Source organism: Theropithecus gelada, chromosome 15, assembly GCF_003255815.1.
Source record: "Theropithecus gelada isolate Dixy chromosome 15, Tgel_1.0, whole genome shotgun sequence".
NCBI classification, from domain to species: Eukaryota; Metazoa; Chordata; class Mammalia; order Primates; family Cercopithecidae; genus Theropithecus; species Theropithecus gelada.
The window spans coordinates 96,720,512-96,746,235 of NC_037683.1; the positions used below are offsets into that span (position 1 = coordinate 96,720,512).

At 40.8% G+C, this 25,724-nt stretch overlaps 1 protein-coding gene across 3 annotated transcripts in view; it reads right to left on the bottom strand.

Annotated features, from left to right (window-relative positions):
* Positions 1–25,724, bottom strand: part of FRMD3 (FERM domain containing 3) — a 293,594-nt gene that overhangs the window by 93,168 nt on the left and 174,702 nt on the right. For all 3 annotated transcript variants that reach the window (XM_025359403.1, XM_025359402.1, XM_025359404.1), the window contains exon 4: positions 4,092–4,170. In XM_025359403.1, the coding sequence (XP_025215188.1) occupies positions 4,092–4,170 (79 nt within the window). The remainder of the gene's footprint in view (positions 1–4,091; positions 4,171–25,724) is intronic.

The following is a 25,724-nucleotide window of genomic DNA, read 5'->3' on the forward strand; positions in this document are numbered from 1 at the left end:
TGGGAGGCCGAGTTGGGTGGATCACGAGGTCCGGAGATGGAGTCCATCCTGGCTAACACGGTGAAAACCCGTCTCTACTAAAAACACAAAAATTAGCTGGGCATGGTAGTGGGCGCCTGTAATCCCAGCTACTCGGGAGGCTGAGGCAGGAGAATCGCTTGAACCCAGAAGGCAGAAGTTACAGTGAGCTGAGATCGCGCCGCTGCACTCCAGCCTGGGTGACAGAGCAAGACTCCATCTCAAAAAATAAATAAAAATAAATACATAAATAAATAAGTTCCAGGGGATGCTGTGGTGCAGCTCCATCAGCCACACTTTGAGTAATAAGGTTCTAAACCAGTGGGCCTCTGGATCCTACCCCAGACCCAGTGAAATCAGAATCTAGGCCCTCACCAAAACTTGTACATGAGTGTTCATAATAACATTATTCATTATAGCTGGAAAGTGAAAACAGGGCAGGGCTCAGTGGCTCATGCCTGTACTCTCAGCACTTTGGGAGGCTGAGGTGGGTGGATAGCCTGAGGTCAGGAATTTGAGACCAGCCTGGCTAAGATGACAAAGCCTGGTCTCTACTAAAAATACAAAAATTAGCCGGATGTGGTGGCTCGTGCCTGTAGTCCCAGCTACTCGGGAGGCTGAGGCAGGAGAATTGCTTGAACCTAGGAAGCCGAGGCTGCAGTGAGCCGAGATCACGCCACTGCACTCCAGCCTGGGCGACAGAGAAAGATTCCATCTCAAAAAAAAAAAAAAAGGGAAAACAAGCCAAATGTCCCCCAGCTGATGAATAAATAAAAGAAATGTGGTATATCCATACACTGGAATATCATCCAACCATAAAAAAAAAGAAATGCTGAAGATGCTACAACAGGGATAAACTTTGAAAGCGTTATGCTAAGTGAAAAGACGCCAGACCCAAAAGGCTACACATTGCATGCTTTGATTTATATGAAACAACCAGAATGGACAAATATACAGAGACAGAAAACAGATGACTGGTTGCCAGGAACTTGGGAGAAGAGAGAATACTGGATGACTGCTTGGGTACAAAGTTTCTTACTGGGGTGATGAAAATGTTTTGGAATCAGATCATGGTGTTAGTGGTACAAATCTGTGCACATACTAAACTGTACACTTCAATAGCTACCAAAATAAACTATTTTGAAAATCCAAATTGTCTTAGAGTGGTGGTTCTCAAAATTTGGCATGCTTCAGAATTACCTGGAGGGCTTATGAAAATAGGTTGCTGAACCCAACTGCCGGGGGTTTCTGATTCAGTAGGTCTTGGAGAGACACCAAGAAGCTGCATTTATAACAAGCTCCCAGGTAATGCTGATGCTGCTGGCTCAGGGACCTCACTTTGAGGACCGGCCCTAGACTATTGAGAATAGCAAAGTCACACAAATGCTTTAAATGATTAAATCTTAGCCCTTTTTAAGGACTGTAAACTACCAGGCCAAATACCATGAAGTTTCTTTTCTGTGTATTGAATGTGTGCATCAAACATAAAAGCATTTCTTTCTACTTTTTGATGAGTTTGGCAGTGAAAAATAGTTTCAAATAACTATTTATTGATAAATGAGAGGCTTGGGTTCTAATCCCATAACTCAGAAATCAATTTGGCAAGAGCTTCCTGAGAAAAGAAAAGCAGCTTTCACATCAGAGTTTGGGGCTGCGCCCGTATCAGTGATCTCAGGAGATAATCGAGAATTACTGTGGATTCAACATAATCCACCGAGCCTTGTAAATGGTTTCGCATTAAGGATGCTCATTTTTTTTATATAATAGCTACCAAAAAATAATGCATCTCCCTTTAGTGTCATTCCTGCACAAAAAGATTAAGCAACAAAAACACATGAGGGTCTGAGTCATAAATTACTGTGCTGCCATTAATAAAACAGCATGTCTACATGGATTAGAAGATGATTCTTCTAAAAAAAATTAAAATCAACATCCTTTTGGTAACATTCAATGTATAGAGCATTTACCAAAGCCCCAGAAATCTAAAGGATTGTAAGATGATGGCTTAAATGGGGAGATAAAGGGTGAAAAATGATTTCAAATATCATCTTTTGTGGTTATTTTTATTATTTTGCATTTTTAAATTTGTCTTTTTCTTAACATTTCTTTACTCTTAAGCATGGTCATGAACATGATCTTAACTTCTCACATATTAAATTCTTCTCAAACTTTAGATTAATCTTATAATAAAATAACAATTTATCATACAAGAAAAACTAAATGCCTTCAAGATAGGAATTCAAACCATAAGTACCTGGGGCAGTCCACAGTTTCTCAATTCATTTAGAATCCTAAGGACTGTGTTAACTAAGAAAAGTCCATTTCTACTTGTGTAAGGGCAGTGGAACATCTTAGTTACCTTTGGAAACCAAAAGGGTCACGATATTCTACTATTCATACCTGAGCTATTTAGTCAAAGGTAGGAAAATGTTAGCAAATACGATTGAGAGGGGCGAAACCAGGGTTATTAACTGAAACGCTGTGCTCTTTTACTTTCAAATGGGACTTTTCTCAACAACAAAATGTCCATCCTTAATTTATGTTGTGACACATACTCAATTTTTATCCTCCAGACAAAATTACAAAGAGAACAAATGACAAAAGTGAGGCATTAGGATTTGATTTGATCCTCCTAATTATACTGTTAGCACCCTGAGGGCAGGACAAATAGCTCTCTCTCTCTCCTTTCTCTCTCTCTGTCTTTGGCAGCTAATTCAGTCCCTGCCCCCTGGGTAGTAACAGCAAGTAAGAACAAATTTATCAAATAAATAATTAAAAATTTCAATCCAAAATCAGACTAAAGCTATATACTGTACCATTCCATTTACATGAAGTGTCCAGAATGGGCAAATCCATAGAGACTAAAAGTGGTTGCCAGGGGCTTGGACGGGGGCTGGGGTGGAGAATAGGGAGTGACCTCTATGGGGTACATGGTTTCTTCTGAGGGTGATGAGAACTTCTAGAACTAGATGGTGGGAAGGGTTGTCCAACACTGTGAATGTACTGAATGCCACTGCATTATACACTTCAAAATGCTGAGATCAATTTACGTCATGTGAATTTTACCTCAATAAAAAGAAAAACCAGTCCAGATTGCAAAATCCCAACCACTGCTTATAACGTCCATTATCTATTACTGTCGTTTCCACGCACACACCCCCTCTCTCCCCATCTCCCACCCCCAGCACAAACCTTACTAAATGACTGTGAGCAAATTAATAATAGAGAGCAGAACCATCTGCTCCCTCCCAAAGTCACCTCCATGCCACTAATGGTCAAGCTTACCAGAGACCCTGGATAATAACAAGGAAGCAAAATATCCAAGAACCCAAAACCTCCCCCTGCCAATGATCAGAGCCGATTACACTTGCTTTTCTGTTGCATCTATCTGTACCTAAGCAGCTTATTTTGAGAGATGATTATAGCAAGTGATTTTTGTGGTCACCAAGCCAGAGCCTCATCTAGAACTAAGGGCACAGCAACTCTTTCTCTCCCATCCTCCTGAAGTCCTGCTCACAACCTGTGCCCAGGTTATTCAAGGAAGCCAATCCCCCCTCCTCAAGGTACACTGAAGCTGTAGCCCCAGCAGAAGCAGGAGAGTTGGGCTGAGAAGAGTCTGAATGGAGGGACGCCTGCCGCCCAGTCGGTCATTCAGCAAGCAGAAGGCAGGATGACAGACAGTGCATTCCGCCAGGCGATCCTTTCCCTCCCAGAAAAGCTGAGATCCAAAAGATAGACTAGGGACTGCACCGGGTATGAATTTGCCCATGTCTCAAAGACAGATGCCTCCTATTTATTTTTAGCACCCCACTGTCAGATGTTTTCAGAGAACACCTCCCCCGTCATAGCCAGTGCTTTTTTTCTGCAGTTAATTACACTCTCAATGACAATTGTTTTTTAAAAAATCCCAAAACAATTCAGTGTAAGAGAAGCATTCCAAGCAAAAACGCTGAGTTCTGAGCCTGCAACACTGAAACCATCAGCTGTAGACGGGAGGCCGCGGAGCCTGCAAGACCAGAGAGGTCCTGGCTGGTTAAAGGCGCACGTTAAACATACAAACAAACAAAAAATACCTTGTGAGCTCTTCTTTAATCTTCAAGGGTTCATGTGGGTAGAATTTCACTCTAAAGCACATGGTGTATGGTGGATGAGCTGAAACATCATAAAGAAAAGGCATGAGAAAAGCAGCAAAAGACCATGGCCTCAAACACACACGGGAAAGGCAGCCGTGCAGCCTGACAGGCTAGCCTGGGGAGTGGGGCCGGGAGGGGGTGATTGTTCTGGAAGAAGCAGATATGATGCCCAAGAAAACAAAGCGACAGCAACAACAAAACTCAAAGAAAATGCTTGACAGGACTCCCAGAGCAAATGTAGAACACCAGCAACCTAGTCAGTGAGCTCATTTTTCCACATCACAGCTCGCCTTCATTCCTTCGTTCCCTCCAGCACACAGCTCCAGAGAACACTTCTCTTCTGATTCTTCCCACCCTTGTGACAAATAAATTGCCCATAAGCACCATTCAAGTTGCTGGGCTCACAAAATATTTTTTTAGCCTGTGAGGTGGAAAAAAAAAAAAATGTCACTGCATTTGACTAGCTTTCCCAAAATGATAGTGCCTCTGAATTAAAATTAAGATTTAAAAGATGGAGTCAGCCATGCACAGATCCTACTTTGCAGATTTTTAGTATTATCTATCTATCTGTAAAGGCAGTCACCTGTATGAAAATAAACACTGTTGGTCGGGCATGGCGGCTCACACCTGTAATCCCAGCACTTTGGGAGGCCGAGATGGGCAGATCACCTGAGGTCAGGAGTTCAAGACCAGCCTGACCAACATGGAGAAACTCCGTCTCTACTAAAAATACCAAAAAAAATCAGTCAGGCGTGGTGGCACATGCCTATAATCCCAGTTACTCAGGAGGCTGAGGCAGGAGAATCGCTTGAACCCAGGAGGTAGAGGTTGCAGTGAGCCGAGATTGCACCATTGCACTCCAGCCTGGGCAGCAAGAGTGAAACTCCATCTCAAAAAAGAAAACAAAAGAAAAAAGAAAGAAAAGAAATGAAAAAAAAAAAAGAAAGAAAAGAAAAGGAAAAAAAAAAAGAAAACACTTTTATAATTTTCTGGTTTCCCTGAAGGGAAAATCCTATGCAGGCTGCAATTCTGGTTGAGGTTCATGATTCTGGAGTGTTCTGATTTGCATCAAATATCCAGAACTCATCCAGCTAATGGGGATTCTACAGGACTTCCAAGACCTTCAATTATAAGATCACTACTGATTTGCAATATTACTCTGATAAATGCATATGAATGTAGTGAGATGCATTCAGATTTCAGTTAACATATAAAATGAACATCTTAAAATCAAGGAAATAAGAGAGTTAGCATTACTATTTCCAGGGGTCGGACATACCACTTATTTGCTTCTGTATCAGTAAAGCTACCTGGGATCAGCTCTCAGTCTACAACCAAATGTGAATATGAAACAATATCCTGTTTTACCCAAATTCCTCTTTCAAGATACGCAAGGGTTAAACTGCCATCCAACTCTATACAGTCTGGACTACTCCAGATGTAGACAAATCCTTTACACAGAAAGAACCACAGGGTTCTTGAATATGAATGTGTAATAAGAATAATTTAATATGAAAAACAATTATTAAAAATGATTTGATAGCATCTAAATTACAAAAAGCAGAGCATCATCTTGCTGATGATCTCAGCAGAGAAAAACTGATCACACACACACACGTTAGAACTTTTTTCATTCAACGCCCTACTTCCCTATCAACAACTAGCACAATTCTTAACTGAGATGAGTGCTCCTAACCTGATCCTATGTTCCCTAGATTTAAGCAAAGAACCTTTTTTTCCTGAAGCACTAGGAGAAAACAGATACCTTCTACATAGCAAAGAAAAAGCTTAGAAAAATACATCATTCATCTTTAACGATATCTAGAAATTCAGTTGTAATACAAAATAATTTATCTTTAAACATTTCCCAGCTTTGTTTTAAGTTTGTTTAAAGTACTATATTTAATAGAGATAGAGATAGGTAGATAGATGATAGATAGATAGATAGATAGATAGATAGATAGATAGATAGACCGACAGACAAGCCATCCTACTTCATTCTTCACTTTGTTTCTAATCCTGCCCCATCTGTCTCAGGTTCCTACCCAACTTCATCCCACCCCAAACTCTCCAACCCATGTTAACAACTTTCACCTATATTCTTCCCCTCCTTTTGCCATCCTCACACACACAAATATATGCCAACTGATTATATTATATATGTGGAGAGATTTTTAATTTATTCTAACAAAATAAGATCATACTGTACATGTTTCTCTCACTTTTCTCACTTAACAGTGTATCCTGCCCATCCCTCCAGGATAGTAAGTAGAGATCTAACTTAACGTCTATAGTAACTACAGAATAGTTCATATTATGAATACACACCAGAATGTACTCAATTATTCCCTTTTAATTGTCATTTGGGTTGTTTTTACACTTTTGCAATTTAAACTATTCTACATCAAACCATATCCATCCTTGTGCATAGACCACTATGTGCTTGTATTTTTATTTCTATAATATAGACTCTCAAAAGTTGAATTGTTGGATCAATAGGTATGGGAAAATGTTTTAAAGAGAGCAGAAAAATAAAGTCACCTGACTAGCAGCAATTTATAAAAAGGAAGACCACAGAAAATGGCCCCAAACGAGAGCTGTCCTTTCTCTTCTACCTGGGTAGCATTAACTTCTTAGTGTCCTAAGTTGGCTTCAATAAGCATCGGAGATCCTCAGATACAAATAGTGACTCACACTTGTTCCAAAGGATCAGGTAGTGAAGCCCAGAACTGCTCCCCGGTGCTCTCCTTGACTATGTCTGAGTGCCTTCCCAACCAGTTCTCCTCACTCCAAGCTCTGAGGCTCCAGGAAGGTCTAGTGCTTCTCCCACATACACGAAGAATCCTTCCATCATCTGAAGATGGCACTTGTGGTCCTTCTGAGTCTTCTCTAAAATAAACATCCTGGTCCTCTTCATCTGAAGCAGTTCTCAGTGGCCTTCCCCAGCCGGCCCCTCCACCCTGAGTAGATTCTTGTCTGCTCTATGCTTCCTCAAGCTGGGGACCCTAGGCTTGCCAGCCTCATTCTGGACATAATTGTTGTCTCTTTTTAATGCTCTCCTCTTAGTGTTGATTCACCCTGAGTTTACAATAGGCCCACAGTCTGAATTCTTTTCATATTTGCTGTTGCTAAGTCACACAAACAAGCCACTACATTCCTGACATCTCCCTCCATTTACTGGGATATGATCACAGGAGAAATCAATACAAGGTGCTGGAGATATGCTCATTATTGAACCCCTTGTCACAGAAGAGATGAGAGCTGGCGGCAGGAAAAAACAAGAGGAGGCACTTTTCAAGTTTAACATTTTCTATTTTTTTCTACCATTATATATGCCCTATTGTGTTTTTCTCTCATATCTAGCCAACATCATTGACCCCATGTCACCAATAAAAGAAGAGTTTCCCTATAAGTTGGAAGGACCCCGCAGTTCTGTCACAGTGATCCAGGAGTAGCCCCAGGGACCTGAACTGATTAGGTCAATCTCTGCACCCAGGCCTGATGAGGCCACTGTGTTGGGGTTGGTGGCGGCGGGGCAGCACTTTTTCCTTAAGAAACTTACTTAAGATTCTACCAATAGATGCAAAAATTATATTATTATTTTATAAAGTAGTACTGCTAAAGAATGTTCCTTCACAGCGCTGGAACGGGCTAAAAAGATAAACAGTTTCCCCCAAAATGCTGATCTAGTTATGAATGACAAGATGCATGAGGGTATAGAATAATATGTCTTGTTCAGCTTTTTATCCCCAGAGCTAATTATTGATAAAAGGCTGATTCTCTGAGTGTGTGGATAAATGAATTGGTGAATGATAAACCCCAGGCTCTGAGGCAGATGTCTGGAGGAACACTGAGGCCCTGCCATCACATTCATCCCTTGGTCCCTCTGACAGAATCAAAATACAGATCTAGAAAAGTTTGTCATCTGGATCACTACAGCAATTCCTACGATTTACATTTTGAAAGCCTCTTTTCTCAGCTTCTGTTCTTCTCACTCAACATCTGGAATAAAATTCAGGAACTCTGGAGTTGGTTACAATAGCTACTTCTAGAGGGAGAATTGATTAATTCAATCAACAATTATCTATTGTTATAGGTAACAGACACAGTTTTAGATGTTGTAGAAACATTCATTGCACAAATGTTAGCAGCTGTCAACAGACAAAAATTCTTTCTTTTTTTTTTTCTTGAGACAGAATTTGGCTCTTGTTGCCCAGTCTGAGAGTGCAATGGCTCGATCTCAGCTCACTACAACCTCTGACTCCTGGGTTCAAGCAATTCTCCTGCCTCAGCCTCCCGAATAGCTGAGAATACAGGCACCCACCACAATGCCCAGCTATTGTTTTATAATTTTAGTAGACACAGGGTTTCACTGTGTTGGCCAGGCTGGTCTCGAACTCCTGACCTCAGGTGATACACCTGCCTTGGCCTCCCAAAGTGCTGGGATTACAGGCGTGAGCCAGCATGCCTGGCCAAAAATTCTGTCTTATGGAATCAACCTAAGTGCCCATCAATGGTGGATTGAATAAAGAAAATGTAGTACGTATACACCATGGAATGCTATGCAGCCATAAAAAAGAACAAAATCACATCCTTTGCAGCAACATGAATGTACCTGGAAGCCATTATCCTAGGAAAATCAACACAGGAATGGAAAAACAAATGCCACATGTTCTCACTTAGAAGTGGGAGCTAAACATCGGGTACTCATGGACATAAAGATGGAAACAATAGACACTGGGGACTACTAGAAGAAGAAAGTAAAGGGGGAAGTGTTGAAAAACTAACTATTGGGTACTACACTTAGTACCTGAGTAACAGGATCATTCATACCCCAAACCTCAGCATCATGAAAAATATCCAGCTAATAAACATGTAACCCCTGAATCTAAAATAAAAGTTAAAAAGAAATTCTGTCTTCATGGAGGACATATTCAATAGGGGTAAACAGTTACAAAAATAAAAATAAATATGTGAAATACCAGGACTTTAGAAGGTCATATGTGCTATGCAAAAGAATAAAGCCAAGAAGGTGTAACAGATGAGAGAAGACTGCCACCTCTGCTCCCTCTTCCCAACCCACTCCAATCAAACCATGAAGTACGTGCAATTCTTTTTACTACCTTGCAAAAACATAAAACACTCAAAATCAAATCATTTAAAATTGTAAGTCATTGAACAAGGAGGTTGGGGGTCATCTTTAACCCCAAGTGTGGTGGCAATGGTTTGGGGTCAGAAGTCCAGCATTTGAGCACTGTGGTGCACCCACACCAGCTGTATGACTGCTGGAAAAGGAGCCTTCTCAGACGCAACATGGAAGCCCCCATTCACTCCCTGGGACATGTCCAAGGTCCTGAATCCCCTTGTACAGCGATGACTAATCCCTTCTCCAAGCTGCTAAGTGTCTACGCAATCCAGCTTCCATGTGTTCTTATTCTTAAACTACAGGGAAAGGGGAATGATGTAAAGAAAGATCCTTATCTGTGCCAAATATTTGGTGCAGAATCAGTAGAGAAAATGTCTGATGAAGGAGCTATCTGCGCAAACCCACAGCCTGCATTGGAGCCCTCTCCCAACAGTATCATCATGAACAGCCACTGTGCATCTTTACTAGACTGGGCAGCATGGCCACCCTGCGGGAGAAGACGTCCTGGCCCTGTCTAATGTGGTACTCAGGCTTCAGCACCCTTGACAGGGGTACACAGGGCAGTGAAAACTCCAAATCCCCCGGAGAATGAGCCCCTGAGTTTTGAAGAGGATGTCCAACAGTGATCTTGAGAAAGCCACCTAATTTCTCTTTCCTGCTCTGCAGAAGTCACAGTGCCAGGCATCATGTCTACCTTCCAGATGTGTTTGGGTGGATCCAAACGGCTCCTGGCACGTGCACACAGGGCATTATCTAAATGTGAGATTGTGTTTTGTTGAGATAAACACTCCTACAAGAAGAAGAGAAGGAAAGTGGGAGGTGGAAATAGGAGGGAGGGGATGGGGAAGACTGAATTGAACTCAACTCAACAGCTGAAAAGCATTAACTCAGCCATGTAAGTGCTAAAAACAGAGCATACCACCAGAGTAGCAGAGAAGGGGAAAAAATAGTGAAATCCACTTTTAAATGCCAAGAGCTTGTAATTGCACTGAGAACAGCAGGGCTCCTCTCCCACAGCCAACTGATACCTGCCAGACAAGGGCTGGGGAGCCAAGTGTTTCCTCGGGGCAGCTCAGTGGCCCCTTTTGTGTCAGCAGATCCCAGGGTAGCATCATTTTGCTGATTTCATAACACTGAGAACATGGAGAGAGGTACAGCTGTTTATAAAACACAGACAGAATTTCTCATCTCCACATTGAGCCATTGCCCAGAAATGGAGTTGAGGATAGGAAACAATTGAGCAGGATCTCAGGGAAAGGGAAAGGGGGACTTTCTTTCTATTTCTGACCAAAAACCTCAGTCAAATCTTTTAAAGATCAGATAGGATTTTTTGAGAGAGAAACATCACTTAGCAGCTTTTTTTTTTAAACCAAACATTTTCCTCCAGTCATCATAAAGAATCATGGGGAAATCAGAAGCATAATTTCAGAAATATACATACAAACTCACAATATTTCTCATATACATTCTGATTTACAGCTTGGAAAAATCTCCCCAATTTCTTTTTTAACATTTGTTTTTTTTTTTTAAATTTCGATAGGTTTTTGGGAAACAGGTGGTGTTTGGTTACATGAATAAGTTCTTTAGTGATGATTTCTGAGATTTTGGTGCACCCATTACCCAAGCAGTATATACTGTACCCAATGTGTAGTCTGTTATCCCTCACCACCCCCCACCATTTGTCCTGAGTGCCCAAAGTCCATCACATCGTTTTTATGCCTTAGAGCTTAGCTCCCACATATGAGTGATAACATGTGATGTTTGGTTTTGCATTCCTGAATTACTCAATTAGAGTCTTCAATTCCTGCAAATGCCATTAATTCATTCCATTTTATGGCTGAGTAGTATTCCATGGTGTGTGTGTGTGTGTGTGTGTGTGTGTGTATGTGTATATATATGTGTGTGTGTATGTATGTGTGTGTATGTGTGTGTGTGTGTGTGTGTGTGTGTGTGTATATATATATATAAAACATTTTCTTTATCCACTCATTGACTGATGGGCATTTGGGCTGGTTCCATATTTTTGCAATTGCAAATTTTGCTGCTATAAACATGCGTGTGCAAGTATCTCTTTCATATAATGACTTCTTTTTCTCTGGGTACTGGATACCCAGTAGTGAAATTGTTGGATCAAATGGTAGATCTACTTTTAGTTCTTTAAGGAATCTCCACACTGTTTTCCATAGTGGCTGTACTAGTTTACAACCCCACCAACCGTGTAAAAGTGTTCCCTTTCCACCACACCCACACCAACATTGATTATTTTTTTATTTTTAATTATGGCCATTCTTGCAGTAGTAACGTACCACATTGTGGTTTTGATTTGCATTTCTCTGATCATTAGCGATGTTGAGCATTTTCTCATATGTGTGTTGGCCATTTGTATATCTTCTTTTGAGAATTGTCTATTCATGTCCTTAGCCCACTCTTTGATGGGACTGTTTGTTTTTTTCTTGCTGATTTGTTTGAGTTCTTTGTAGATTCTAGATATTAGTCCTCTGTCAAATGTATAGATTGTGAAGATTTTCTCCCACGCTGCGGGTTGTCTGTTAACTCTACTGATTGCGGGTTGTCTGTTAACTCTACTGATTATTTATTTTCTCTGCAGAAGTTTTTCAGCTTAATTAAGTCCCATATATTGATGTTTGTTTTTGTTGCATTTGCTTTTGGGTTTTTGGTCATGAAGTCTTTGCCTAACCCAATGTCTAGAAGGGTTTATCCAATGTCATCTTCTAGAATCTTAATGGTTTCAGGTCTTAGATTTAAGTCTTTGATTCATCTTGAGTTGATTTTGTATAAGATGAGAGATGAGGATCCAGTTTCATTCTTCTATATGTGGCTTGCCAATTATCCCAGCTCCATTTGTTGAATAGGGTGTCCTTTCCCCATTTCAGGTTTTGTTTGCTTTGTTGATCAGTTGGCTGTAAGTATTTGGCTTTACTTCTTGGTTTTCTGTTCTGTTCCATTGGTCTATGTGTCTATTTTTATACCAGTACCATGCTGTTTGGTGACTATGATCTTACAGTATTTAGTTTGAAGTCGGGTAATGTGATCCCTCCAGATTTTTTCTTTTTGCATAGTCTTGCTTTGTCTATGTGGGCTCGTTTTCGGTTCCATATGGTTTTTAGAATTGTTTTCTCTAGTTCTGTGAAGAATGATGGTGGTATTTTGATGGGAATTACATTGAATTTGTAGATTGCCTTTAGCGGTATGGTCATTTTCACAATATTGACTCTATCCATCCATGAGCATGGGATGTGTTTCCGTTTGTGCTGTCTATGATTTCTTTCAGTAGTGTTTTGTAGTTTCCCTTGTAGAGGTCTTTCACCTCCTTGGTTAGGTATATTCTTAAGTATTTATTTTTTTATTTTTTTGCAGCTATTGTGAAAGGGATTGAGTTCTTGACTTTATTCTCAGCTTGGTCACTGTTGCCTATATTCCTGTTGTGCACATGCCACGTACAGTGATGCTAATGGTTTCAAATGTGCTGCATTCAATAATGAAATGGTTCGAAAGCACAAACTACCTCTGCACATATGCAAAATGACGCTTGAGCACCTAAAGGGCAGAACATTGCTCACTCATTCTCCAACTGTGACTCTAGAAATATGTGTAAATAAGCCAGCCGCAGAGATTGCAGGCTACATTCACGACTGCTCTCTTCTACATGGAAATGATTATAATCATTAAACAACAACTGTTACTATCAGCTTCATCAGCAACAGTGATGATCCTTCCCCTACTCTTACTGAAATGATAATCACTGTGTTTCCCCAGCTTCCAAAGCAGAGACAGGTTTTTAGAATCATGTTTAATTCATCTTCCTCTTGTTACAGTTCCCTCCTGTGCTTTTATCACACACAGGCATGCCCACACACACACGTAGGCACTGACTAGAGTCACTCAGAGGACTCTCTTAGGGGAGATTGGAATGCTGAGTGGTTGCCTCACAAATCCTTGGTCTCTGAATTCTCTGTCTGCCTATGCCTGCTCAGGAGAAGCTTGAAAAGAGACTTTGGGGTCCAACACTTCTAACCTCAAGTTTGTCATTTGAACAAATTGCTGTGTCCAAACTTAAAACTCCCTGCCTCCATTTCCTCAGCTGTAAAATGGGAATAATAATGGAGCCAACCACAGAGAGCAGGGCATCAAACTTTCTCTGTAAAGGGCTAAAGAATAAATATTTTCAACTTTGGAAGCCTCGAGTTTTCCGTCTCAACGACTCCACCCAGTTGTTGTAGTAGAGAAGCAGCCACCACCAATACATAAACAAATGTGTATAGCTGTGCTCCAATAAAACACTGAATTTGTATGATTTTTGTATGCCCCAAAATCTTATATATCTTTTGATTTTTTTCAACCATTTAAAAATGTAAAACCTATTCCTAGACCAAAGGCCATATGAACATAGGTGGTGACAAGGTGTGGCCTGCAACCTGTTGTAGAGACAGCGATGAGGATAACGTGAGTTCATGACTGCAGAGCACTCTGCAGCCTGCTGAGACCTGTGGACTGAGTGCATAGGAGTTATTGTTACTCTAAAATGCGGGGAAGACATCAACATGGTTAAAGTCAAGTCCTTCAATGTTACCTTGCCTTTTACCTTGGCTGAAAGAGTGAGGGGGCACTGTCATCTCCCAGGCAGGAGTGAGGAAGAAGTGGGCATGAGACAGGTATGTATATGAAGAGATATTTGGCAGCCTTGGCATCTAAAGGACAGCTTTGCTGCCTGAGCCAAGGGTACAGTGACCTAAACATTTTAGCCAAAAGGTTAGCAAGAACACATGAAACTGAAGGCAAGAGACCCAGGAACCTCTTTGCTGCTGATGTTGTACAACTAGCCAGACCCTTGGAGTCATGTTGATAGGTGTAAATCAATATGTAGAAATAACAACTGTAACAGCAAAATTCAACTACTTATATAACTTGGTATTGAGATTTTATACTGTTAAGTTACATCCAAAAATCAGGCACTATAAAGGCTCTCTCACCAAAGGGAGACATGAACAAAGCCTTCCTACCCACTTCACCCACACTTGAACCACCTCTAGTACTCATATACAGAGCATGGAACCCCATGCCCATCATGGTTATCATTCAGATGCTCATGCTGCCAACATGTGTAGTTTTGAGTTATGTGGGCCTTTAAGAAAGAATGCGGGCATTCCTGAAAGAAGAAGGAAGCCCCTGGAAGTACTGCCCCAGAGATATGAGGACTTCCCCCAGGAGAGGCTCCCTATTCCTTCTGCTTCCCCTACTACCCCTGTCACACTACCCTCCTTCCCATGAGGAGTGCTAGGTACTCCCTGAAACCCCTGCACACACTACTACATCCAGTCAAAATGATGTCAGTGTTGCCACCAATCATCGCATAAGCATAAAGTTAAGAATTAGAAATCTATGGCTTGTCAAATGTGTACACCATTTAGAACTGCAGGCTATAAAATTAAGGCTTTTGTCATTACTATTGTTACTGTCCTCTCCTTCCATATTGGGAAACAAAGAATGAGCACAGCATGGAAACTATTTTTAGGCTCAAATTGCATTAACTTTCCAGGAGAAGGATCAAATATAAAAATTCTGATGAAACGATTGAACTTGGGAGAATAACAGATACCTGGCCCAACCTAATGAGCTGTCTCTCGAATAAGGTAAAGAGGTGTCCAAAGCTGGAGACCCTCCATGGCTGAAACAAAAATCATAGCTGCTCTTCCTTGAAAGAAACTCTGGGGAGAAGAAAACTGGGAAGAACAAAGGCATCCAAAACCAAACCATAGTACTTGGGGACTTTGTACTTTTTATTTATTTAATGAGCTGTGTTCAGTTGTATGTTTTGCTTTTTTTTTTTTTTTTGTAAAGAAAATGGCATTTGAACGTCCACCTCTGCTCTAAAAAGAGCATCTTAATCGTAGTCAGAAAGCATTTATTGTGAATCCATAACATGCATCATCTTTTATACAAAGCCATGGAGCAGGTGAAGAAATGTTCCAAACTCAGTGCTGGAGATTATGATTAGACAAGTATGGGTACACAAATGAGGATGATGGGATAGGCTGCCCCTCCTTCTGCAGGCAGGGTTTCAGCCACAACAGGGATTGGAAGAAATGAATTGTGCAAAGCTTTACTGTCAAAAGCATGTGACCAAGGTCAGCAAAAAAGAACAACGTGCACAAAGGGGGCTGGAGGTAGTAAGCTAAAGAAAGAGGCTAAAGAAAAATGCTGAGGAGTACAGGAGGTCTAAAAAACCCATATCCATCTAGAACCTCGGAATGGAACCCTATTTGGAAATAGAGTCTTTGTCAATGTAATTGATTAATTAATTACAATGAAGTCGTACTAGGTTAGGGTGGTCACTAAATCCATTGACTGATATCTTTATAAGAGAAAGGAGAGTGAGACTTTGACACAGGGCACAGGGAAACATAATGAGACCCCATGTGAAGATGGAGGCAGAGTGTGGAGTGAGGCAGCTACAAGCCAAGGAAGGCCAAGGACTGCAGGAAACCAGCAGAAGCCAGAAGAGGCAAGGAGCATTCTTCCCCAGAGCCTTCGGAGGGAGCGTGGCCCTGCTGACACCTTAGTTTCAGACTTCGGGCCTCCAGAACTGTAAGCAAATAGATTTCTATTGTTTCAAGCCACCCAGTATGTGATACTTTCTTATGGATGCCCAAAGAAACTAACACACTCAGCAAGGGGAAAACTGGAAGGACAAATAGAGTTGAGAGTCAAGCATCCAAGCTGGCCTCATGAGTATTGAGACCTGTGGCTTTACACCAGAGCAAAATCAACACTCTTGGATCTCTCCATCTCTCTCTCTCTCTCTCTCTCTCTCTCTCTCTCTCTCTCTCTCTCTATCTCTATCTCAATTTCCTACTGACAAAAAATCATTCATTAGCAAGAGAGCTCTTTGTTGGATTAGCCCCAAGGGGGATGTTGGAACGCTAAGGAATGAGACATAAACATGAACTACCAAGACTATCACCATCAGAGTCAGGAATTCCACGCCAGCCCAGGTTTCCAGGGAGTGCCATCACAACTTCTGAGCACCATTGTCATCAGCCAGCAGCAACTTGACTCAGTACTGCTGTTATGGCTGAGTTGTATGCATGTGTTATGCAGAGGCTGGGGGTCCTCCCTACCCTGATTTGCATGCAGAAGCCATTTCCAAGCACCCCTGCCCCTTCAGGGTGCTTGGCAGCAGCACAGTCTCCGGTAAATAGGGCAAGAATAGGATCTTAACTACCTTGCTGTGTTAATCAGGTCTCAGACAGGCACCAGCCAGGATTAAGTGGAGAGCTTGTTTAGAAGAGTAAGTGAGCTTTCTTTCATCTCAGTCTCTGTTTCTATAGAACATGCTTAATGCATATGCACCCTACTTCCTTCTTCCTTCCTTTCTTCCTTTTTCCTTCCTTCCTTCCCTCCTTCCTTCCTTCCCTCCCTCCTTCCTTCTTTACTTCCTCCCTTTCTTCCCTCCTTCCTTCTTTTCCTCCCTCCTTCCTTCCTTTTTTACTTCCTTCCCTCCTTCCTCCCTTCCTTCCTTGTTTTGCATAAAGATTTCTCTCCTTTTGTTTATTTTATTTTCATTACCAAATCATATCCGAATATATTCTCATGGTAAAAGATATGAGTGTAACAACTATATATAATAAAATGCAAAAGCCTCATGTCCCTATATTCCACTGTGTTCCCCAGAGGTAACCACAGTTAAGTATACATCTTTCCAGTCCTTCTTCCATGCACTATATAGTCACACAAAATAATTCTACTTTTATATAAAAGTATCATTCTTCATGTGGTATTTTAATCTGATTTTTAAACTCAACAATATATCTAATAAGCCTTTCCACGTCAATAATACATGTCTGCCTGTTTTTTTAAATGACTATGTATACACACATAATCTATCCTTGCAAAAATTACTGGCATTTTTATTGATTTCTCCATATTATAAGCAATGCTGTAATAAACATCCTTGCAGAATATACATCTGTGAGTGAATAAATTTTGCTATAGATAGATTTGTAAAAATTGATTTGCTGGACCAAGAGACATAGGCATTTTTAATCTTGAAAGGTACAACCAGATTACCCTCCAAAGTGGCTTTATCAGTTTATACACTCTCACCAGAAGTGTTACCCTCATCCTCATCAACTGGATATTATCAATAATTACAATTTTCTCAGTATAGGAAATAAAAATATCTTATTCTAATTTGCATTTCCTTTGTAGCTAACGATATTGAGCATCTGTTTGTGAGCTTCTTGGTCATTTATTTTTATTCCTTGTCTGAGTCTTTTGCATATTTTTATATTGAGTGGTTCATCTGTTGGTTTGTAGCATCATACATAATACATTCTGCATATTTCTACTCGTTATATGTTGGGCAAATGTTCTTCCTATTATATTCCCTGTGCTTTAATTTGCTTTACAGTCATTCATTCAACAAACATTTACTAAGAATCTACTCTGGTTGGGCATGGTGGCTTATGCCTGTAATCCCAGCACTTTGGGAGACTGAGGCGGGGGCGTCATGAGGTCAAGAGATTGAGACCATCCTGGCCAACATGGTGAAAATCCATCTCTACTAAAAATACAAAAAATAGCTGGGCGTAGTGACGTGCACCTGTAGTCCCAGCTACTCAGGAAGCTGAGGCAGGAGAATTGCTTGAACCCAGGAGGCGGAGGTTGCAGTGAGCCGAGATCGTACCACTGCACTCCAGCCTGGGCGACAGAGCGAGACTCCATCTCCAGAAAAAAAAAAAAAAATCTACACTGCAAATAAACAAAGTATTCTAGTTCAAAAGTTTAGCTTTTGCACAAATTTGTCAGGATTTTGCTTCATTGTTTCTGGGTTTCATATTTTCCTCAGGAAGCCCTGGGCTACACCATGATTATAAAACACATTCTTAAATTTTTACCTAAAATTTTATAGATTGTTAAACATATTTGGCTTTTGAGTATATCTAGAATTAATCCTGTGAATTGTGTGAGCAATGTCCTTTTTCCCAACCCCAAACAGATGGAAAGACAATTCAAAAATCATGCTTTAAAAGAATGCCTTGAATAAAAATTTATCTGCCCCTTGCATGAAATACAATCTTTACCATAACCCATATTCCATAAATAATGGATTGGTGTGGGGACTGGGAACTGCTTTTTTTCTGTTCCACTGATTATTTTCCCATTTCTGGCTCTATATCTTAATTACTATATGTGTCTCTTACTATGTCTCCTTAAATTGCTATAGCTCACATGCCTTGGTTTACTATCCAACAGAATAAGGACCCACCAGTGGTCTTTTTATGTATTTATTGGATAGCATTGAGCATGTTGCCTTTGCAAATGAGTCTTAAGAATATTGTTAAATGCCGTAAAGAATCTCACTGAATTTTTAATTTGAGAACCATTGAATGTACATATTAATTTATGAAGAATTGACTTTATTAAGAATATTAACCGAAATATGAGATGTCTTCATTTTTTGAGCTTTTTATCTACTCTACAACAATGCTACAATAGGATTTCACAGTTTTAGTCATACCAATCTGGCACGAATCTGTTAACATTTATTTATAAGACGTTTATTTTTACTTGTTACTGTTATTGTAAATAATAGCACTTTTCCCCCATTACATTTGAAAAACAGCGCTTGTGTATAAGACAGCTATTGTTTTAGGATATTAATCTCATATCCAAAGAAAAAAGGCATTTGTTGTGGGTAGGGCATGGCTAGGGAAGGCAAGTGGAGAGCCTGGAGAGAGTTACAGAGGACAAAACCAAGTTTAGGACACCATTTGGGTCTCTGAGAAGGATCCAGCATCCCTCAACACTACCGGCTTGGCTGAACGGAGTGAGGTGTAAGGGGCAAGATGAAAGGGACCCCAGGGTAGTTGTGGGAAACTCTTCTGTGCGGAACTCTGAAAATTTTACTGAAATTTTTGTACTGAAGAAATGGTGGCATGGTGTGTTTAGGCAGAGAGGAAGCCTAAGATAGCGTACACAAGTTTCTCTGAGGCTGAGTAGTTCCTGCCTGTCCAAGAGGTGAATACAGATGTGCAGAGTGCCAATGAGAAAGAGACTTGGAGTGCAGGCCACAAGAGGACAGCGTCTAGAGACTTGCACCCTGAGGCCATGGCAGGAACCACTGACCTCAGCAGCACATACCAACCCCACTCAAAAGTCAGGTGGGACCGGTTCCATCCAGAGAAGATGCAGTAGGGAAAGATGCCAACAACCTGAGACACACCGAGGAAGACTCGGGGAATGTACATGAGAGACAGGTCACCCTCACTACCAAGACAGTACATAAGTTTCTCTGGCCTCATGATGCCATTCTGGGGTGGAGAGAAAGGGAAAAGCTCTTCATATGGAAGAAAAAAAAGCCAGTATGGAGTATGGGTTTTCAAGCAATTACATTTAAATTATGTATTGACTGAGCAATTTTCTGAAAGTGATCAAATTCTATACTAGCAGATCCTAGACCAGGCTCCGTGGCTCTCGCCTGTAATCCCAGCACTTTGGGAGGCTGAGCCAGGCGGATCACCTGAGTTCAGGAGTTCAAGACTAGCCTGGCCAACATGATGAAACCCCATCTCTACTAAAAATACAAAAAAATTATCCAGGCATAGTGGCAGGGCCTGTAATCCCAGCTACTCAGGAGGCTGAGGCAGGAGAATTGCTTGAACCCAGGAGGAAGAGGTTGCAGTCAGCTGAGACTGTGCCATTGTACTCCACCCTGGGCAACAAGAGCAAATCTCTGTCTCAAAAAACGAAAACAAAAAGTAAACTAGCAAATCCTGAGTTAAACTGAAGTAACAAGATTAAATGCTTTGCCCTCAAAGAAAGAAGAAAATCACAAGCAAGTTGAATTCACTCATAGGAAAACAATATTGCATTTCCGCACATGAGTCATAGTGTGTAACTTTAAAATTTTTTTCATGCTAATATAATTTGAACAGCTACAAAAATCCTGTAGAACATACATTATCTGTCCTCTTGATGTGTGCCACTTCATATATACACATTGGGCCACATTCCACAGTTACGTAGTCAAGGCTAAAAACTCTAAGTTATAGCAGGGTGTAGTGGCATATGCCTGTAATCCCAGCTACTCAGGGGGCTGAGACACAAGAATCGCTTGAACTCAGGAGGTGGAGGTTCCAGTGAGCCAAGATCATGCCACTGCACTCCAGCCTGTGTGACAGAGTGAAACTCTGTCTCAAAAAAAAAAAAAAAAAATTCTTAGTGAGAAGTCACTGTCATGTTGCATAGCAACATTCCTTCATGAAAAGCAAGGACTCTGCAAAACCAAACATTCAAAAATATGCAATTCAGTTAACACTTTGTTTAAAGGCAAACTGTTATCTGAATACTCTTAAAGAAACAAAAAATGGATCAACATCTCAGTCCACATTTGTACCTATGGACATGGCAATGGCATAGAAAAATGAGAAGGGTATTCCCTCAGCACTGCCCAATCATGAAGCCCACCTGCATTTTTACCTAATAGAAAAGCAATAATTAAAAGTTTGATTTTAAGGTTCTAATTTCAGGTAGAATGGGTTAATTGTACCCCACTCCATCTCTTTCACTGAATGCAGCTATAAAACCCAGCAGAATACATGCAGTAAGTATTCAAGGGCTCTGAAAAGTAAATAGGAGCAAGCAGATTGGAAAGGAAGAAGAAGGCAAAGGATCCTGCTAAACTAGTGGTAAATTCACCACGATTCTCCCTCCGGTATCCTCTGGACAGAAGCCAGGAGACACGTGAAAGTGGGCATCAGCTCCTAAAAAGAATACTCCAGAAGATGCTCCTAATTTTGGCTTGAGGAATAGAAAAGGAAGTGCTGGTTGCAACAGTAGGAACAGCAAATGTGCTGGAGATTTCTTTTCTGGAAAATCTTAAGTCTAATTTCTTTTATAGTTATAAGACTGCTCAAGTTATATATTTTATTTTTGGTGAGTTTTGCTAAATCATGGCTTTTGAGGAAGAGCTCTATTTCATCTAAGTGATCAAATTTCTGTGCCTAGAGTTGTTCTGTGGGATCTGTAGTAATGTCCCTTCTTTTGTTCCTGATATTGGTAATTTGTGTCTTCTCCCTCTTTTTTTTATCTCCTCCATTTTGCTAAAAATGCATCAGTTTTCTTGATATTTTCAAAGACTAGCTTCTACTTTTGTTGTGTTCTTCTATTACATATTGATAAACACAGCAACTTGGATGAATCTCAGAGCTATTATCCTGAGGAAAAGCTGATCTCAAAAATTACATCCTGTATGATTCCATTTATATTATATATTCAAAAAAGAAAACTATACTGGCATGAAACAGACCAGTGGTTGTGAGTGGTTGGAAGGCAGGTTTTTGGGGTGATGAAAACAAGGACACTGTTGGGCATCCTGTCTATGTTGGTGGTCGCAAAAATCTATATGAGTAAAGGCTCACAGAACTGCACACAAAAATAAAGAAATAAAGTCAATTTTACCATATGTTAATTAATTTTTTACTTTATTTATTATTATTATTATTTTTGAGACAGAGTCTCGCTATGTCACCCAGGCTGGAGTGCAGTGGCACAATCTCAGCTCACTGCAAGCTCCACCTCCCATGGTCACGCTATTCTCCTGCCTCAGCCTCCCGAGTAGCTGGGGCTGCAGGCTACGTTAATTTAAAAATTAAAATATTAGCATCTCTTCTAAGTTCAGAGGAGAAATAAGACTTTGATTTAAGAAACATCTTAATGTAAAAATGTATACCAAATTAAGTAACTGTGTAATTAGTTAGCTTTTCAATTAAACAGACATTTCTCTTCCTTCATAAACTTGAAAAATAAATTTATCCCTATTTTCAACAAGTTTTGGGGAAACAAGCATTCTCAGGTAATATTTGTGGGAGACAGATTGTGTCATTTGTGTCATTCGATTTTTTTGTAACTTTTTTTTTTTTTTTTTGAGACGGAGTCTCGCTCTGCCGCCCAGGCTGGAGTGCAGTGGCCGGATCTCAGCTCACTGCAAGCTCCGCCTCCCGGGTTCACGCCATTCTCCTGCCTCAGCCTCCGGAGTAGCTGGGACTACAGGCGCCCGCCACCTCGCCAGGCTAGTTTTTTGTATTTTTTAGTAGAGACGGGGTTTCACCGTGTCAGCCAGGATGGTCTCGATCTCCTGACCTCGTGATCCGCCCGTCTCGGCCTCCCAAAGTGCTGGGATTACAGGCTTGAGCCACCGCGCCCGGCTTTTTTGTAACATTTTGTGTCATTAGATTTAAATGGCTACAAGCTCCTTGACTAGATATTTATCACCAAGGAAATTTGAAATGTATATATCTTTAGATCTACTTATTCTATTTCTAGGATTTTTTTTTTTTTTTTTTTTTTTTTTTTTTTTTTTTGAGACAGAGTTCGAGCTTGTTGCCCAGGCTGGAGTGCAGTGGTGCAATCTCAGCTCACTGCAACCTCCGACTCCCTGGTTCAAGTGATTCTCCTGCCTCCGCCTCCCAAATAGCTAGGATTACAGGCATGTGCCACCATGCCCAGCTAAGTTTTGTATTAGTAGTAGAGACGGGGTTTCACCATGTTGGCCAGGATGGTCTCGATCTCCTGACCTCATGATCCACCCGCCTCGGCCTCCCAAAGTGCTGGGATTACAGGCATGAGCCATCACACCTGGCCAATTTCTAGGAATTTTTAGCACAGATGTACTTTCACAAGATGCAATACTGTATACAGCATGTTTATTGCAGTATAATTTACAATAGCAAAATACCGGAAACCACCAAAACCACCTTGATCTCCATTAATAAATATATTATAGGCCAGACGCAGTGGCTCACACTTGTAATCTCAGTTCTTTGGGAGGCCAAAGTGGGTGGATCACCTGAGGTCAGGAGTTCAAGACCAGCCTGGCCGATCTGGAGAAACCCTGTCTCTACTAAAAGTACAAAAATTAGCTGGGTGTGGTGGCACATGCCTGTAATCCCAGCTACTCAGAGAGACTGAGGCAGGAGAACAGCATTAACCAGGGACGCAGAGGTTGCAGTGAGCCAAGATCACGCAACTGCACTCCAGCCTGGGCTACAGAGTGAGACTCCATCTCTAAACAAATAAATAATATACATGCATACAATTAACTCAGAAAACCATTTTTTAAATGAGACCAATCATCAATTACTGATATTTTTTAATTTCTAAAATTAATCAAGAAAAAATAACAAGATGAAGAACAATATACAGAGATTGATCTCATTGCTGTTTATCAAAGGACATATATGTTGGGAGATTGTATACATTCATAGAAATTCTTGGAAGGATATACGAAATATTGTTCGCAATTGTTATTTCTTTGGGGTGAGCTTGATATAGGGGGAGGAGCAAGGAAATAGTTTTTGTCTTCATTTTAAATCTTTCTAAACTGTTTGAAAAAACACAAACATGATTTTTTTTAACTGGTAAAAAATAATAACGCCTTTGTAAAGGGTTTGTTAATCAGGATAGCTGACCTTCAGCCAACCCTGGGAAACATCATTCCTGGGAACATCCATAGTCAGAAGGATCTTAATAGGGTCAGAGAGAAGGACCTGAAGGTCCATCATCCTCTGTGAGTGGGAAAGAGTTCCTCCAAGGAATTCTGCAGCCATTGCCTACTGAAAGGTGATACGAGCATAAAAGGATGAAGCCACTGGGGTTCTGTGACCAGACTCTTTGGATAAATTCATGGACAAGTCTCCAGGGTTGGACTTGGTTTCTCTGGATTAACAATATAAAAGCCCTAGTTTAAAAATTTTCTAATTTACAGTAAAGTTAATATTTCTAGGGCATATGTACAAGAACACAGAAATTCTTCATTTTGAAAGACATCATCAACAACAACAATCAAACTAGGTTTGTGATCTTGAGAAAATTACATAATTTTTTGTTCGGTAATGTCTTTAGCAATACAACAGGGATTGGGTGGTGGGTAAGACCCTTGCAGTCCTAGAATCAGTGAGTTACCCTGTCTGGTTCAGACACTGAATTTTACACAATTCTATTTTCCAGATTCAGATTTCATTTGTCATTCGATTAAAACTGGCCAGTAGTCAAATGCCAATCTTCGCACCATTCTAATGAAACATTATGTGTTTTAGGGTGGGTGCAGTGGCTCACGCCTCTAATCCCAATACTTTGGGAGGCAGAGGGGGGCAGATCACCTAAGATCAGAAGTTCGAGACCAGCCTGGCGAACATGGTGAAATCCGGTCTCTACTAAAAACACAAAAATAAGCCAGGCACAGTAGTGCCCACCCATAGTCCCAGTTATTTGGGAGGCTGAGGCACAAGAATCGCTTGAACCTGGGAGGTGAGATTGCAGTGAGACAAGATTGCACCACTGCACTAAAGCCTGGGTGACAGAATGTGACCCTGTCTTTAAAAAAAATTATGCATTTTAGTTGGTTGTTCAGATTTGCTGTATTATAGAGACAATGCTCTTAAGCACTAAATTTCTTACAAGTTTTAAACTTCTCACAAAGTTTAATTTTTGCTTCTATTAAGTATTGAAATGCCTTCAAAGATAAATTTCTATTTCAAAACTGGGTATGGCTTAAGGACAAAAGGAAAATATTGCATGGCATTTATTTAATAAGAACCAAAGTCAAAGAACCATTTAGTATACTGGAAAATAGTCTAAATATTTTCAAATATATAAACAAAAATGTCAACGTTCTGTAGTTAAGGAACAAAAGCCAGGAATCAACAATTTTTTTCTCAGGCATTTTAGCTCATTCTCATTATCCTGCATATCATACTATATGCAGTCTCCTTTTTTTTTTTTTTATTTTGAGATGGAGTCTCGCTCTGTCACCCAGGCTGGAATGATGCAGTGGCATGATCTCTGCCCACTGCAACCGCCACATCCTGGGTTCAAGCGATTCTCCTGCCTCAGCCTCCCAAGTATCTGGGACTACAGGCGCATGCCACCACACCCAGCTAATTTTTGTATTTTTAGTAAAGATGGGATTTCACCATGTTGGCCAGGATGGTCTCAATCTCTTGACCTCGTGATCCACCCACCTCAGCCTCCTAAAGTGCTGGGATTACAGGCGTGAGCCACCATGCCCGGCCTGTCCTACTACTTCTATTTGGATGTACATCCTAACTCTGTTCCGGTCTTGCCCGAATTCTGCTCCAGCCCCACCCCAACTCTGTTCCAGCCTCGCCAGAGCAGCCTGGCCTCCCTGGACTTTCCACACCCACTGCTGCCTTTGTGTAATCTGAACCATCCTTCCTCACTAGCTAGACAGAGTTTACCCTTGAAGGATGGAAGAGGGAGGGGAAGGAAAAGAAAAGGACCAAGGGAAGGAGGAATGGGAAGGGAGGAAGACAGGCAGAAAGGGACAGGGAGGCAGGGAAAAAGAAGAAAGTTAAAGAAGAGATACGCTGGCTGCTAGTTTGTAG